The sequence below is a fragment of the Bombus bifarius genome, unplaced genomic scaffold, assembly GCF_011952205.1.
Source record: "Bombus bifarius isolate JDL3187 unplaced genomic scaffold, Bbif_JDL3187 scf7180000008297, whole genome shotgun sequence".
In the NCBI taxonomy this organism is placed as follows: Eukaryota; Metazoa; Arthropoda; class Insecta; order Hymenoptera; family Apidae; genus Bombus; species Bombus bifarius.
In genome coordinates this window covers 252479-268477 of record NW_022884576.1, presented here as the reverse complement: position 1 = coordinate 268477, position 15999 = coordinate 252479, and the positions used below count along the sequence as shown (strand labels likewise).

General features: G+C 36.6%; 4 protein-coding genes across 4 annotated transcripts in view; 2 read left to right on the top strand and 2 right to left on the bottom strand.

Annotated features, from left to right (window-relative positions):
• LOC117212447 overlaps nucleotides 1-15999 on the top strand; it is a 401448-nt gene that overhangs the window by 168143 nt on the left and 217306 nt on the right. The window lies entirely within an intron of this gene.
• LOC117212456 (peritrophin-1-like) lies at nucleotides 7540-8124 on the top strand. Its single transcript, XM_033457312.1, has one exon. The coding sequence runs from the start codon at nucleotides 7540-7542 to the stop codon at nucleotides 8122-8124; it is 585 nt and encodes a 194-aa protein (XP_033313203.1).
• Nucleotides 10578-11117, bottom strand: LOC117212455. Its single transcript, XM_033457311.1, has one exon. It carries the CDS (start codon nucleotides 11115-11117, stop codon nucleotides 10578-10580), a length of 540 nt encoding a protein of 179 aa, XP_033313202.1.
• Nucleotides 11175-11624, bottom strand: LOC117212454. Its single transcript, XM_033457310.1, has one exon. The coding sequence runs from the start codon at nucleotides 11622-11624 to the stop codon at nucleotides 11175-11177; it is 450 nt and encodes a 149-aa protein (XP_033313201.1).

The following is a 15999-nucleotide window of genomic DNA, read 5'->3' as shown; positions in this document are numbered from 1 at the left end:
TTCACAGGGTTCGAGGCTTTTTTTGCCAAGATCAAGTCTGAGGTACATTTTTGTAATTGATGTTATTACGTTGCTCAGTTCAATCGTGTTTCTTTATTCTTACAAAATTTCTGAAATTCAAGAAAAATATGAAACAATCGTTGTTAACATACGTAATTTTTCATTGCAATCTTATGTCAAGATTTTTCTTAAAACATTAAAGCTTCTGCCTGATGAAACACAAATGAAATTGAGACATAAAAATTCAGGAACTAAAAATTATGGAACCACGACAACCATCGATCAATACTTACGAAATTAAAAATTAATAGTAAAGATAAATTAGTTTCAGTTGAATTAGTTTTAATCCTTACAAACATGAATATGACATATTTTATTTGTAACAGAAATGAAATTATATGTAAAAAGATAGGAGTCTTTTAAATAAATAAATTATTACCCAAATGACGAGTTAACTTGTCTCCCCAGTTAATAGTTTTAACCAAGCAATCAGTTAAAATTGATAAAAATTTACTTTAGATCAGACTTCATAAATGCTCCTTACTTTAACGTAAGGAGTTGGCGAATTAGTTAAATTTGTCACGCAACGGAATGTTTATTAGTCGCGGTCGAGTGGAAACCCTGCGACGCCTCATGATGACATCTATTATTCTCCGCAATGTCGCATTATCGTCTTTGTGGCGGCAAGTAAATCCGCGGAGGGTAGAGCAAACGTCGGCTCATTGCGATTTCACGTCGCTTCCGGTCGTCGAATCGACATGCGAAATCCGGCCGAGTTATTCTGCTCACGCGTTCCTCAAACGACGCATTAATTCACGCGGTGTCCGCTTCGCGAGAACTTTCCTCATCGTCGTAATACGCGGTACCGGAAGTTGCGACGAAACTCGCGGATTATAATGTTGTTCCACGTCAAGTGTATTAACTGGTTCTTTGCGACAATGAACTCCAATTCTTTGAGGATCCTGTGCACGTCTCTCGACCGTTCGTTGGTCGTAATTTTCAACTTGTTGAATTTTACTTCGGAACTTTTTACTCGCTAGAACTTTTCTTCTTTTCCTAATCATTAAATATATACGTGTTTTGATAAAATGAACGTGTGCTTCTCTTGAGCTTTAAATGCGATGTTCATACACCCGATATACCTCCATCGTGTTATTCTAATTAATATTATTCATATGTGATATAATTAGGTACGTGTTAGATTAGTAATGGATGATCTTCAAATGACGATCTATGTTAATTTAGCGAGATAAGCGTAGTTTATTTGATGAACAAAATGAGATGATAAAGGGAATTTAAATATTACATTAATCGATAAATAAATAGCATTTCATTTGTTAGAACTCATTTAAATTTATATGAGAAGACATGTTACTGTAAAGGTATCAAATTTTATATTTTTGAAAAGCGAAGCTTAGCATGTAGTTTCAAAGTAATATATTTAATAATAAGTATATTATATAGTAAAGTCACGAAGCCAGCGAATCCGTGGAATACGATTCGCTTCGAAGATTTAAAAGTTTAGTTTGTCTTGATATTTCAAGTTGATAGAATTTTTAAGTTGCTTAGGAGATTTATAGAAGGACGATTACCTCGATGAATATAAAGTAGATTTGATAACTTGAAGCACAAATCCGTCGTTGAAAGTAGTACTTTGGATTGAAAATTAATACCGTTTCAGTAGTTTGAGAGTTAAGTTAATAGGATAGGTTGAACTACGGTTCAAAGTTGGGCTAGTGGAATAGACCCGTTACTGGTCAGTCATCCGATTAGTGTAACGGCTTTACCGCGTTCGGTAAATAGGATTTGTTTAATCTAAGCGATCGTATATTTCAATTACTGCACCTACACAAAATTTAGAAGAACAAGTTTACTTCACTTTGAGTACATTTGTTGCGTTTAAAATACTGGATCGCTTCAGATTTGAGAAAGAAATATTAGAAAGTCAATATATACAAGGTGCATCACAAAAATTTGCACAATCTGTTCTCTTTGAAACTGTAATAGATGTCGGCTTGAAATTTGAACACGTTAAACGGTTCAAAGAGCCTTATATTTTCGAGTATAAGATATAGGTATGCAGAAATGTGAAGAATATGCAGATTCAGATAAAAGTTTTATTAGGCTTGGAAACAGTTATCAAAATAATGAAAAATTAATACACAATTCCACCCCTAGGAGATTCAACCCCACAACTTCTTACGTTCTAAAATATTATCTCTTTGAAAAGTTAAATGGATCATGCATAACTCGATAAAATAATATGAAAGAAAAAATGTTGAGCATCTATTATTTCCTTATAAAGCATAAGAAACTTTTAGGATAGCCATAATATCATATGTAGTTTCGGGGAAAAACAGACTATAACACCTAACGTGATTCACCTCGTATATTGTTATGCAATCAGATATTGTATACATTATATCTGTTTCAATGATTTTGTTCCATCTATTTGATAACTTTATGATTGCTCTCCCAAAAAATTTCGTTTTCCTCTGCAATGCATTTTACCAATTTATGTTTCTGAGCTTCTAGCTTATTCAATTTTATAATGTTGAAAAAGTTTTGTAAAATAGCATTACAATTAATGTGTAATACGCGTAAGAATATTTTTGTAAAAAAAATTATGTCTACGTTATCAAATTTCTCTTCGATTACTATACTCGATATCCAGTTAAGAATTGTACTTATTTTATTATCTTACAACGACTTATTACTTATAAAAACTTTTGAATCGTATTTTAATCAACACTATCTTCAATTAAAGCAGTGTTTTGGATCTGTTATTAAGATTTTATTGATACAATTTCTTCCAGAATGACGTAATACAGTATACTACTGATAATCGCACAAGGCGCTGTAATTAAAATCAATTCAACGGACCGCGATCGTGCTTATCAGACAATATAGGTATTGAAATACATTGACTGTTATCAACTTGACTCAATGAAATCGAATTGTTAGTGGTTCGGTCTTGGGTAGGAAATTGTAATGCGTTAATTGCTTGATCGTTTCCCTGTAGGAGATAATTTCATCAGAGGCAATACAGAGAGTCTTGCTCATTCTACAACTTTACCGATGAGAATTCCGAACGTGTGCTCGATTGAAATCAGTTTGACATAACTGTATACATTCCGCGCGATTAATTACGAAGTTACAAAGTGATTTAATTAAATGCCGGCTAATCGAAGCCGTTGCATTACCATTTGAATGTTACTTAATCAACGTGTCAAGTTGAGATTCGTAATTCCCGAGCACACGTCCCGCAGACAGAGTATTAATTTCAACAGGCCATCAGTTTTCGCTTTAATTGGATAGAGTTTGTTCGTCGCGGCACGCGATAAATGTCTGCTAGACGTACCCGCGGAATTTTAATTACTTTTCACCGTAGCTTTCAGTCTCCGATATAACTTTATTTATAACTTTATTTTCGCCGGCTGAACATTTTTCTTTTTCATTAACTTTGCCTACGGAACTTAAAAGCATGGGATCCATAAGAAATAAAGTCTTGAGAGGTATAACTCCGGGGAACGAATGATTATTCCTCGAGAAGAATAGTATAACACGAAAGGATCGCGAAGTATGTGATACGAAACTTGAAATAAGGAATTTATATTCTCTGTGTATTTACTTATATGTACATTTGCTTAAGCCTTTGTACTCTGAAAACAATATGTTTTATGATAAAACAACCAACCGCCCAGCACATTTTTATAACGAAACTTTGTAAAATTAGTAGTTTTGTTTCGATAAGGTAAGGTGGATAAAAATGGTTATAAATTTGTGACTGTTTATGGATTTATGAGTAATCTAAATGTAGAATATAAAACGATCAATTTAGCTTTTGAATAGCTTAAGTATTCTTTGAACTGCAAAAAATTAATCTCTATCATCCACAAACTAATTTTCTATTCGTTGGAAGAAATCTTAAACCGTGCTTTGTTATAACTCTTTTTATAAAATATACACGTTGTTCCATAAGATCGGAACAATTTCAAATCCATTTTACTTAAAAGTCGTTGACTATCAGAAGTGGCAAATGAAAAATTGAACATTTTACGCTCAGTTTTTATTAATGCGGTCATATCATCAAAGCGTTATCACGAAGATGTAATCAACGCTGTTGAAAAATAACAAGTAAAAGCAGTTTCGAGTTTGAAAGAGGCGAAGGTGAAACAGCTAACAATTCCACGAATGTTATCCGAAGATAAAAATAAATAATAAAATCGACATTTTGATTGGCAAGATAAAGGCTTCTATTTGTCCATGTTAAATGATTATTCGACACTTTTCTGAAGAAGTCTCTTTCATCTACTGCACTTGTAGAACGGTTATTTTCTCTCGCAACAATATTAGATGGGCCCAGGCAAAGATCTCTCATGGATGAGCTTTTTGAAGAGAGAGCTTTGCTTACGACAAACTGCTGCAAAGATTTCTTAAGGAAACATTTTTTCTTATACAGATTGGAGTCCTTAACAAACTGAATAGTATTTCTTAGATGTTAGTTATGTAGTATGTGGTGTGTTGTTAGCGGCTGATTTCCGCAGGTGATGCAATATGCTCGATCCATTTTGCTGAGAATGAGTTGTTTCGAGGAAATAGGCGATTTTGGTGTGGTCGATTCTTAATCGGGACAGTAAGCATTTATCTTTCCCGTTCATCATTTTCCATTTATTTTCTAATAATAATAGTGAAAATAAAGATCTGAGATAAATTATTTAAAATAATTGCTTCTTATTTTTATTCCAATTAAAATTTGGTCTGGTTTAGGCTGCCTTTAAATCAGGCGCGCCAAAATTTATAGGAAATGATTTGTAACAAGTTGAGAAGAAAATGAAATCGCACCTTGCAACGGGAAAGCGCAATTTTATTAAAAAAATGTTAAATTCTGTTGCTACTAATTCGTTTTATACTGGATTACGCATCATCGTCACCTCGTACAATACAGTATCTTAAGAAAGTACCTTATTCGAATACCTACAGGACACATTACCTACAATAAATGTGATATGCCGATTTTAATGAAAACTTGCAGGTTTATAGTGCAGCTAATAATACTGATCACCTACTTTTCCTTTACCGACAATCGTCCACATTTCGCGGATGAAAACTCTCAAAATGCGGATAGATGCCCAAGGATAAATTGTATATTTTCAACAACAAATATAAGCATATAAACAGATTTTAAAGAATCCATCAGTTTCAATACATCTTTGTTCATTATTTTTTGTAAATATTTGACAATTTTAACTAAAATTTGTATGTGTAAATTGGATATCTAAATTCGAAATAAAAAAAGGATAAATCAGAATTTCTATTTTTTCTAAATTGACTAAGATAGTCATTGTTTTAACAAACTTGAACGAACTTTTGCCTTCTATAGACAATCAAAATTTTCTAGGCTAATTTGGGTGCCATTTTGGTTAGGAAACATTTAATCGCCACATCTTTGCATTTAAGGGGGTGTCCTGAATTAGAATGTTCTAAAACAGCGTCTTTTTGTGATTTTTTTTAGAAGCGAAAGAAAGAAATGAAGTTATTGAATTTTGAGCTATGTTTTTATATATGTTTGATAAATACAAAAAAAATTTTTTTAAAGTAAAAAAAAGAAATTATAACAGATTTCTAAGCCTATTTCATGGGCTACAGTTTTCAATCGGCATGAAAGATCCACCTCGTAATTCTTGACCGAAACAAAAAATCAAAAAAGGATTAAATTATTGTATATTTTTCTCCTCGATGAACTAAAAAAGTTCGTCAAAAAGTTTATTTAAATAATTCTTATAGTTTATTTTTTCTTTTTATAAAACACATTTTTTCTTTAAACCCATCAAAATTTTTAATTTCACACTATTTCCTGCCTTTTTTTTAGTTCATTTTTTTTGTTGCCTCTCGATATCCCCATTACGCACGCGTTTGTTAGATGTCCGCGACAGTTTTCGCGTATGCGTTCTTCCGAATATTTGGCGAAAGAACCGTAGGGATATCGATGGTACATTTGGCATGTCGGCCTTACGCTTTCAAGGTCGCTTTGTGTCACGAAACCATCGGAAAATTCCGTGGTCGAGTGTCACCACATGTAGATAAACATAATCGCTTTTTCTTAGCAGAAATCATAAAAGGTTTCGACGACTAGACCTTGCAAAGATATACGAATAAAACACGGAGATAATTAATTCACTATTCTATTGGTATTATCGTGTTACATAATTCACGATAAATATACCAGATCTGCGCAATAAATAACATATTTCCGATTTATAATTACAGATACTTATGCTTCGTTCGTTAAAATTATATTACAATCCTATCGTGTTACGATCTTATCTGTATCATCGTGAACAGGATAAGAATTTTAAGAACTTTCGTTCTAAATCTTTATCAATACGTTAAAAAATCCAATCGAATAATTCGATTCTGTTACATATATAAGGTGTGATCTTGTTTACACCATGTATCTATTATAGTTGTCTGTTATTAGTTACTTTCAAGAGTAATCTACTTCTCTCATTGAAATTGTTATACAGAATCGCTTGCTTCGAATTTCTCGACATCTTCAATACTTTGATTACAGTTTGCATTCACAGCCCTCCTAAATATATATCTAGGTACATAACATATTCTCTTTATCGTTATTAAGCACTATTATCCCAGTATTGCACCTTTGATATGTAAAACGCAAAACGATAAGACGATTTATACGTGAGTGATAATTCTAAAATTGTGAGTTATATAATAAGGGGAATTATCGTTTGAAAATACTTTAAACGTAAATCGCTAAATGATTGTATCGTCCGATACAAAGTAGAAAGATATGTTGATAGATATGGTGATAAGTTAGCTATAAAAGTCAAATCTTATAACTTGGCAATGTCAGTTCCTTCCCAAAAACCGACTATAAGAGAGTTTGTTACCTTTTCATTGTTAGAAATAAATCTGTTAGAATGAAAGGTGAGTAATTTTACTTGTGATATAGTTCGTAACCACGTATGTTGCTTTTGAGATATTATTTTAGTTTCGCATATCCTTATATCGCATATATTATACGAACAATGTATTTTGTGAGAGAATATAGAGAACGAAATACATTTTTTCGGCTACTGGTGAACATCAATGACGAAGGAAGTTGTTTTCAATTACGAATAACCATCGAAGATGAATATTTTTTGCTTATTGGAAACCACTGTCGAAAATTGTTATGCTGCTAACTGTTACACTTAGCATTCCTATAATTAACACTGTGTCGTATATACATTCATCAGGTTGCTACACTGACGATTAATACTGTTTTTAGTTACCTATAACCATTAATGATAACTAAATTCCATTGATTAGCAATCATTATCAAAAATGGATCTCGTTTTAGTCCGTCACTGATGATGATAATCAAAAAGTATTAATCACTTATACTACTCATTTATAATCAGTATAAAAATTGAAATCACCAAATTCGTCACTAAATTTTTTGATCGTTAGTTTGCTATTTAAACAACAATTAGCTTTTTCTTCATGACACGCAAAATAGTATTGACATGCAGAATGGCAGATTCGTTATTTTCTTCTATTTCAGATTTATTATTACTAGCCATTGCCGTTTTGGCAGTGACAGGCAACGCTTTTGCCGAAGTATACAAAATTCCGAGAGGTCCACCAGAATCTTCGAGCAAAACGAGAGAGTCTAATGTCCACCTCAAACAAATCGACTTACTACCTCATGCAACAGAGGAAAGAGGTGTAGATTGTCCACTAGAGGGATATACATTCGTACCACACGAATCTTCTTGCACCAAGTATTACTTTTGCAAAAACGGAAATAAGCATATGGGTGAATGTCCTGAAGGCATGATATATGATTATATTAGAAAAGTTTGCGATTCGCCGCATGTCGCCATATGTATAAACCAAAAGTATAACGACTTTTACAACAATGATAATAATTGTTATTTTCCATCTGATTGTCCATCCGTTGGCCATATTCGTTATTCTCATGAAAGAGATTGTAGTTTATATTACGAATGCTCCAACGGTCGCAAATGTCTTCTGAAGTGTTTCGATGGGCACGTCTTCAATCCAGTAATCGACACGTGCGATATACCCAAGAACGTACCCAACTGCCGCAATTAGATACCTACTACGAATGCAGTGTAATCCTTGCGATGTAGTGTCGGTGTTAACAATATTCCTCATGAATGTTACTGTAACAGATATTATAAATGCTCAGGCAATATGAAACTTCTTATGACGTGTAAAAGCGGACAACTCTTTGGCTATACAGAAGAAAGATGCGTTGATAGTAGTCATGCTTACTGTTATATGGACAGTAATGCTAGGAATTGAGAAACTTGTGGTACCTAGTACAACACAGGATTTTACACAGAAGATTGTCAAAAATATTGTAGATGTAGCGATAGGAACGTGTGTATATCGAGCAATGTGCCAGCGGTCTGTACTACGATATAATATTGGGAGAACGTGCCTCAAAACGTAAATTTATCGTCGAACTGTCCGTCTCTACCTGATTGTAGCAGTAGTATTGGTGTTGTACCCCATTATTGTAAATTTACACTTTGCTATGAATACGACGGAAAGTCAAATATTGCGAGGTATGCGATACTGGATTAAAGTTATATTATGTACTCGGAAGCTGTGTGAGTAAAAATGCTTAATGTGGCAACTGCAACCTACTGGCAAACAAAACATTTTTGGTTGGATATACCATTTGTGATTAATTTACCTTAAAAGCTGGAAAATGAATCGTAGAATCAGAAAGAAATGAATTTGTAGAATAATCACTAAAGGTAAATGCTTTGTTGTAATACCTTCGAGTATCTCTGAATTTCAGAATATTACGATGTTACAAGGTTAAAACGTAATGCTGCTTTTATATATTATTTAATTTATGTAATCTTTTAGGATAACTGCATTGAATTTGACACAGATCGCAAATTTTCTGTAAATAATAAAATTAGTGATAAATGACACCATTTAATTAGCATTCTTTCTTATATGTACACATAGCATGAAACGATATTAATTTAATTATATTCGATTCATCGCCATGTATATTGTCACGATTTTATTTTGTAAAAATGCGACTGATTAACAAAAACATTACCATAAATGTAGTAGTTACATACAAAGCAAACGTAAATCAAAGATGCCATGTGAAATGTAAAAGATCGGATTATAAAACATTCGATGGAAATAAAAGTTGCTCGATATTGCATTGTATTCTATATATATTAAATGATTTATCAAATTGGACTATACCTATGGGGTGATAAAAATTTAATTTCCTTTACCAATAGTTATACATAGTACATAGTTTAAAGATGAATATCGAAATATGCATAGTCGACAAAATTGTACCTTCGGCGACTATGGAAAATGAAATATTCAAGACCACGTCTAAAAATATGGGCGTTATATGGTGCATATAAAGTACTAGTCACTAACGTTACAAAAGCATTGCAAAACGTAAAATATGTTTCCGCTACTGTTGTTATTTGGTCCTCGAAAAATCGGCGATATTTTTCGCCTGAGAATATACTTGAAAGAAGATCATCGGTTTTGTCATAGCGTCGCTTCAAACGCACACATTCGCTCAAATTGCTCTTAAATTGCAGACGTTCATGCTTTGTATAAGTTAAGTTTTCTTAAAACTGTTGCAATAATGATTTAGAGCGTGCAGAATTTTGTCAAAGCCATTCCAAATTTTCTTGTACAATACGAAACAGATGTGGTGTATTTTGGGGAAATTACTGACTTTTACGCCAATGACAGTTTTCTTACTTCATATCTTCGTCGTAGTGCTCATTCACATATTTATGATCGCGTCTATTCGTGTTACGTTTCAAAAATTTACACGGTGTATCATAAAAATGTGCTCCACTTTGCGATTTGTCATCCCGTCCTGAGAACGGTGACATTATTGAAGAAAAAACTGGAATGATTCATTTTCTCAAATATTAGCTAATACGGAGAAGATTTTTTCGTTACATGAAACATTAGACACCTTATGTAACTTCACAGAGAGAGATTTCAATTTGTTTTACATGGATGAATTATTGATATTTCTGCGTTCTCTTACAACTGCTATAAATAACATACAGACTGAAAACAATATGTACTATGGATGTCTAATCTCATGTTTCCTATATGTTCGGGAGCAAATTAATAAATCAAAAGTTCGAAGTTATTCAATTCGGGAGACTTTTTTTCGTGGAGGAAACCTTCATAGGCGTCCCGCGCCCTCCGGGAAGAGAGCGCCGGGTAATGCCGGATTCGTACCGGCTAAAACCTCCACGATGATTGTCCTGACGATTAGTAGGAGAACCCCGGGACCATCTTTTCGTATTGCTGCTAGGGCACTCTTTCGTCTTCTCCCCGATGATGTAATCGGAAGTCATCCTTGGTTGATTGGGCCGTTAGGGGGGACCACTCCTCCTAAGGTCAAGCTGCCTGGGCCGTCGTGCAAATTCAAAGGGGAGGCCAGACCCTCTTCGGCGTGACGGTACTCTCGACGGGTGTTGTTCTCTCACCCTTTCTCTCTCGGCGCGCTCCTTTGCGAGCATGAGTTACTCGCAGTAGGAGCGGACGGCCATGTACTTCTGTTGCTCCCTCAGCATGGCTTCTACGATCGCCTCGGGGGCCAAATTCTCGCCGATGGCGAGTCGTAGGACACGGCGCGGTTCCTCCCACGCCGGCCAGAACTCCAGCGTGTGCTGTGCCGTATCTTCCTCTTCCTCGCAGTGATGGCACGTACTAGTCACCTGCCGCCGAATCCTTAGCAAGAACTCCCCGAAAGCTCCGTGCCTGGTGAGCACCTGCGTCATCCTGTACGTTAGCGGGAGTCCGCCATGATCTCTCCAGACCTCCCAGTTCGGTAGGACCGCTCCAACGCCACCGTTCCCAAGTCTCGAGCCTTTCCTCCCCCGGAAGTAGCGGACCGACTGGCCGACAGAGGGCGTATCCCCGCCCGAGCCCAGGCCCTGCAGTTGATGGTACATCCGTTGGAGCGCTAGGGCCTGGAGCTCGAACGGAGGAGACGCCACCAGTACAGTCGCCGATGCATATGATATCGTCCGGTATCCCCTTACGGTCCTGATGGCGGTCATCCTATGAAGCCTTCTCAGCAAGAGTAGACTGCGTCGACTTTTCGTCAGATCTTCTGCCTACACCGGAGCCCCGTACAGGACCCGAGAACGGACGACTGCCTCATACAGTCGGCGCACTCCGACTCTGCCCCATCGATATTCGGCAGCAACCCACATAGAGCGTTTGGCTATCGTCGTCACTTTGGGAACCAGGAGCTTGAAGTGCGGCCCGAACGTCCATTGACTGTAGATGGTGAGGCCCAAGTATTTCATCTGAGGTCCTACCTCAATTTCTTCTCCGCTTATGTCCAAACACAGGTCGGGCGAAAGAGTCCCCCTACGTCGGTAGTCATAAAACCATATAGCCTCCGATTTGGCTGGGGACACCTTCAGGCCCAGCCTTCGTATACCCCATATCACGCAAGCGGCGCCAAACTCTCCGTGGCGCAGCGTCTCGTGCCACCAGCGTCCTCCGGTCAAGACCAACGTGTCGTCCGCGTAACACACCATGTCTGAGTCTGGGGGCATGGGGCAAGGAAGCACTGCGTCGTATCCGATGATCCACAGAATCGGACCCAAAACCGAACCCTGCGGAACCCCGCGTTCAACGGGCCACCGTTCTTCTCCATATTCAATTCGGGAGACTATCTTCGAAACAGTTAAGACAAGTTCAAACGAAAGATTCAAAAGCTATTCTTATGAAGCTGTGATTGCTGCATTTCACATCCTAGATTTAACCCTTTCCCTTCGGTAGTCCAGTCCGCCGAAGTACCGTCACTAAACGGAAGCGCGCACCAGAAATGCGCACAATGTGCGTGGTTGCTGTATATACGTTTTCCTAAGTCTTAAATATCAATAATTCTTGTAAGAACCTGTTGGAATACAACGATATCAATCGCATGCAGATAAGGTGTTTGATCATACGGATTCTTCCGTTCGTTGCCCAGCGCCATCCCCACTAGCGTGCGTTCGTGAGATGCAGCACGGCAGTTAGCACGTGCATGCTTTTTCAAAAAACGCCGGAAGAAACGTGAGGATATGGATGGAACATTCTAGATGGGCACGTCGAGAAGCTACTAGAAGGTTCTGTGCCACATGTGACGCCACACAGACACCCACACAGGTCACACTCATTACTGCATAGAGAGTGGGGCTCTAAACCTTTTCAAGGGCCATGGGTCACTAAGCCAGTCTGTGAATAACTAGCCAACTGTCTACATTCCAGAACGCACATTTATAACTCTTGAAATAATTGTTTAATAAATATCACATTGTATTATTTCGACACAAACATTGTGTCTTCCACAGTTATTAATCCCAATTCCAAGATTAAATTCTAACAGAACCGTATATGAAATATCGTTACACTGTCAATGGATTTAACAGATTTTTTAGCACGAAATAGTATACGATCGTTTGGATGCTTGAAATATATTGCGTAAAACGTTTTGATGTTGTTTCAACAATGAGTAACTTTTAAGAAGTGATTAATCCAATATATCAATAAAATCAACAGAAAATGTTCTGCCGATAACGAAAAAATATATTATTGATTACAGATGACACTGGTGTATACCCAATATATGGGGTGCCGAACCCAGGATTCGTCGCGTGGTCGCCGCCTATATGCGGCGCTCGTACCCACAGCTCATTTCGTGGATGTCGTCTATAAACGACGCTCATACCCACAGGTCATCTCGCGGGCGCCACCTATAAGCGGCACCCGAAGCGAAAGGGTCAATCCAACAAAATGCTTTCAATACTGCCAGCATTTCTCTGGAACTCGTCGTGAATTGTACATTACTTTTTGCCGTCTGTGCACGAAGTCACTAGCCAATAACAAGTCCTTTCGTAACTTCAGTTAGAGCTTAATGCGGCCAGGCCTCGTAACGTGATAACAAACAATGGTCTGCCCAAGTGGAAATAAATTTCAACAACTTTCCTTCAGTTTCTAGGTTTCACTAGCTAGGTTTCGTTGTGATTCCGTTTGCTCGCTAGGTACGATTCCTCTCGATCTTAAATAATCGATGCTGTTTAAAGTTAAACTTACCCAGCACACCTGACGGCGAAACTTTAACGATACACAGTTCCGGGAAGGAGCGCAACTAATGGCGTGCGGTTGCCGTAAATTTAAATCGAATCCAGAGAATCCAGCTTGAAATAATAATCTTTAAATTTCCATCTCGATCGAGAAACTCCCACGTTATTTTATAGAACTATAAATATTTGAATTTTTCATTGCTTTCGTTGAAAAGTTGTATGATTATCTGATTGGCGTGGAATCGAGTTGCTGCAAGTCGTTAGATCTTGCTTGCCAGGTCTGACCAGGTTTGTTGGTTGGTATCTTAGTTTACCTTCACTGGCGAGTTCACCCTTGGATTACGCGTTAATGCTTAGTATCTGTATTCCGCTACTGCTCACTGATTTCCACTTTACATGTTGATTGTCGGAAGTTTCTTCGTCCGGAGAAATACGTAGTGTGATGACACTGGTCACTGTTTTTCTTGAACTTAGGGAAGTGTCTCATGAAATACTCCTATGTTATCCGTTTCTTTCTTGCATTCGAGTTTATGATATTTTTGTTACATTCAATTATTGACATTTAGTTGTCGTTTATATGTATACTGTTCATTACGTATATCTATTAAGATGTAGATCAATGAATTCGAAGAAATTGGAGTTTGCTTACTACGTTTATTTTGTTCACGTCATGTTCTGATATAGCTTGTCAATTTTCGTTTAACCGAACGATCTCAGTTTGCATCTTAGCACAAAGGAGCAGCTAGAACGCGGAGACTTGATAACTTTGGACAATTTCAGCCGGAAGTTGTTCTAATTTCATTCGTTGGCCGTACACGGAACCTTATTATGCGGTCCCGTGGTAACCTCACGTACCTATGTCTAACCACGCATCTATCGTTGTTCCATGTTCACTCGTGAAAGTTATGGCCACGTTATAGGCCGCCGGCGAACTTGCTATTGCCAGCCGTAACTATATGCGCCTGGAGGAAACTCGTCGTTCGGTAAAATGACCTCGAATGCTCCAACAGCTACTCTGACTCCTCTTTGGTCGGTGAAAGAGGGAGATTTAATTCGTTCCCTGTACCATGTTATGGCCGTGGTTCAAACGATAATGGTGACTCAATGGCATGCAAATGGAATGATTTAATTTAGAAATAGAAGCGAGCTCCTATCGTCGTTCTGTGGTACGTCAGCGTGTTTAGTCAGACTTCAAAGTTAGATGAATGCTTAGGTGATCATTAGTAGAATGTGATGTCATTTTGTCAGGTATATTGGCTATAATAGTGAGGTGTGTATGATAGGATCGTGATTAATAGAACAGATACGTCGATAGGCGAGCGATTGGTGCAGTAGACCGATATTTATCAGACATCGAGTAACTAACAAAAGAAAATGGGTCAGTAGGGATTTATCTAACCTTACGTTTATCTAATTTACCGAATTATTTGATTACGTCGGTGCTGCATCATGAAGATGCTGTAGTTAGTAGAATAGGTCAGATAGAAATTAATGTTAGCTTGAATATTTGTTTTACAATGTGAAGACTAGCAAACCTATTTTCTTGTACCACGAATATCTGTGACTGGGTTAACGTAGACCTACAAGTTTTATACCTTTTCCTGATTTTATTATTTACATAATAATATTATTTAAATAATATTAACTTTGTTCTTATAAATAAAATTTGTTTTTGTTATAATCGATGTTTCTAATCTAAAAATGGATTCTTTAGTAATATAAATATAACACAAATATAAAGTATAAATATAATAAAATATAAACAAAGTATAAATAAGCCGAAATAAACATTTTCTTTTTACGATATGTATACGTAATGAACTATTTTGTACAATCTAAACTATTTTACTACATTTTAGTAAATTATTTTGTACATATGTACCAATAAATTTCTACTTATTCTTAGTTACGATATATTTAAAAATACACAGATGATCTTATCATGCCTGACACAAAAAATTAGTAGAATTATTTTAAACCAATCATCATAAATCATTGATTTCGACAAGACTCCTAAATATGTGGCTCAAGATGGATAACCGTTGCTGAATAAACTTTGATTAAATGACAGTTTCACAACGGTTGATGTAATTGAAAAGCGAAATGACCTGGGATAGTTACCCGTAGCGATGCTCCCCACGAGTCATTCCTTAACCAGCAGTCGTTTCTTCGGTGACCTGTTAAAAGCGATTGCGTCGTAAACGCTAACTACTCTCACGAGTGTTTCGTGGACTCAACACGAGGATGTTCGACGATATAGACGAGTTCGACTACACGTACTCTCGGGTTCACACACGAGCAACGATTCTTTCGTTGATTGCAGCATTCCGAGGGTAATCGAGTTACTCGAAGGAAGCAATCCTTCTGCTTCCGTTTCTGTACTTTTGGCCGGGTGCAGTCGCGATGTATCGCCATTATTTCTGCAATGGGTGGCGCTGCTCTAGTTACGTATAAGTAAACAATTCCGTTGATTAGGAACGGAAATAACTGACGCAAAAAGCTGGTAAAGGAAGTGTAATTTTTTTATTCCGGAGTATTTTCTACTGGTCTTCTGGAGTTAATATTTGGTAATATTCGGATGTGTGGTTTAATGGTTTAATGCAATAACGTTAAGATTATTGAGAAGTCCTTAATCAAGTTTAATAACTGGTTGAAGCCATCTTTCTTAATATATTTAGTTTAGCATTTTTTTTTCGTTCATATTTCTGTGTATTTTGGATAAGTTCTTATGCATCGCGTACCATATTTTCTCGTCTTGTTTATACCTTCATGTATCATTTTTTCAAAGGCAAAGATTAGGCTAAAAAAATTTTTCTTTTATGATTGAATTAAAATTATATTTATGATATGTAGGATTTTCCTG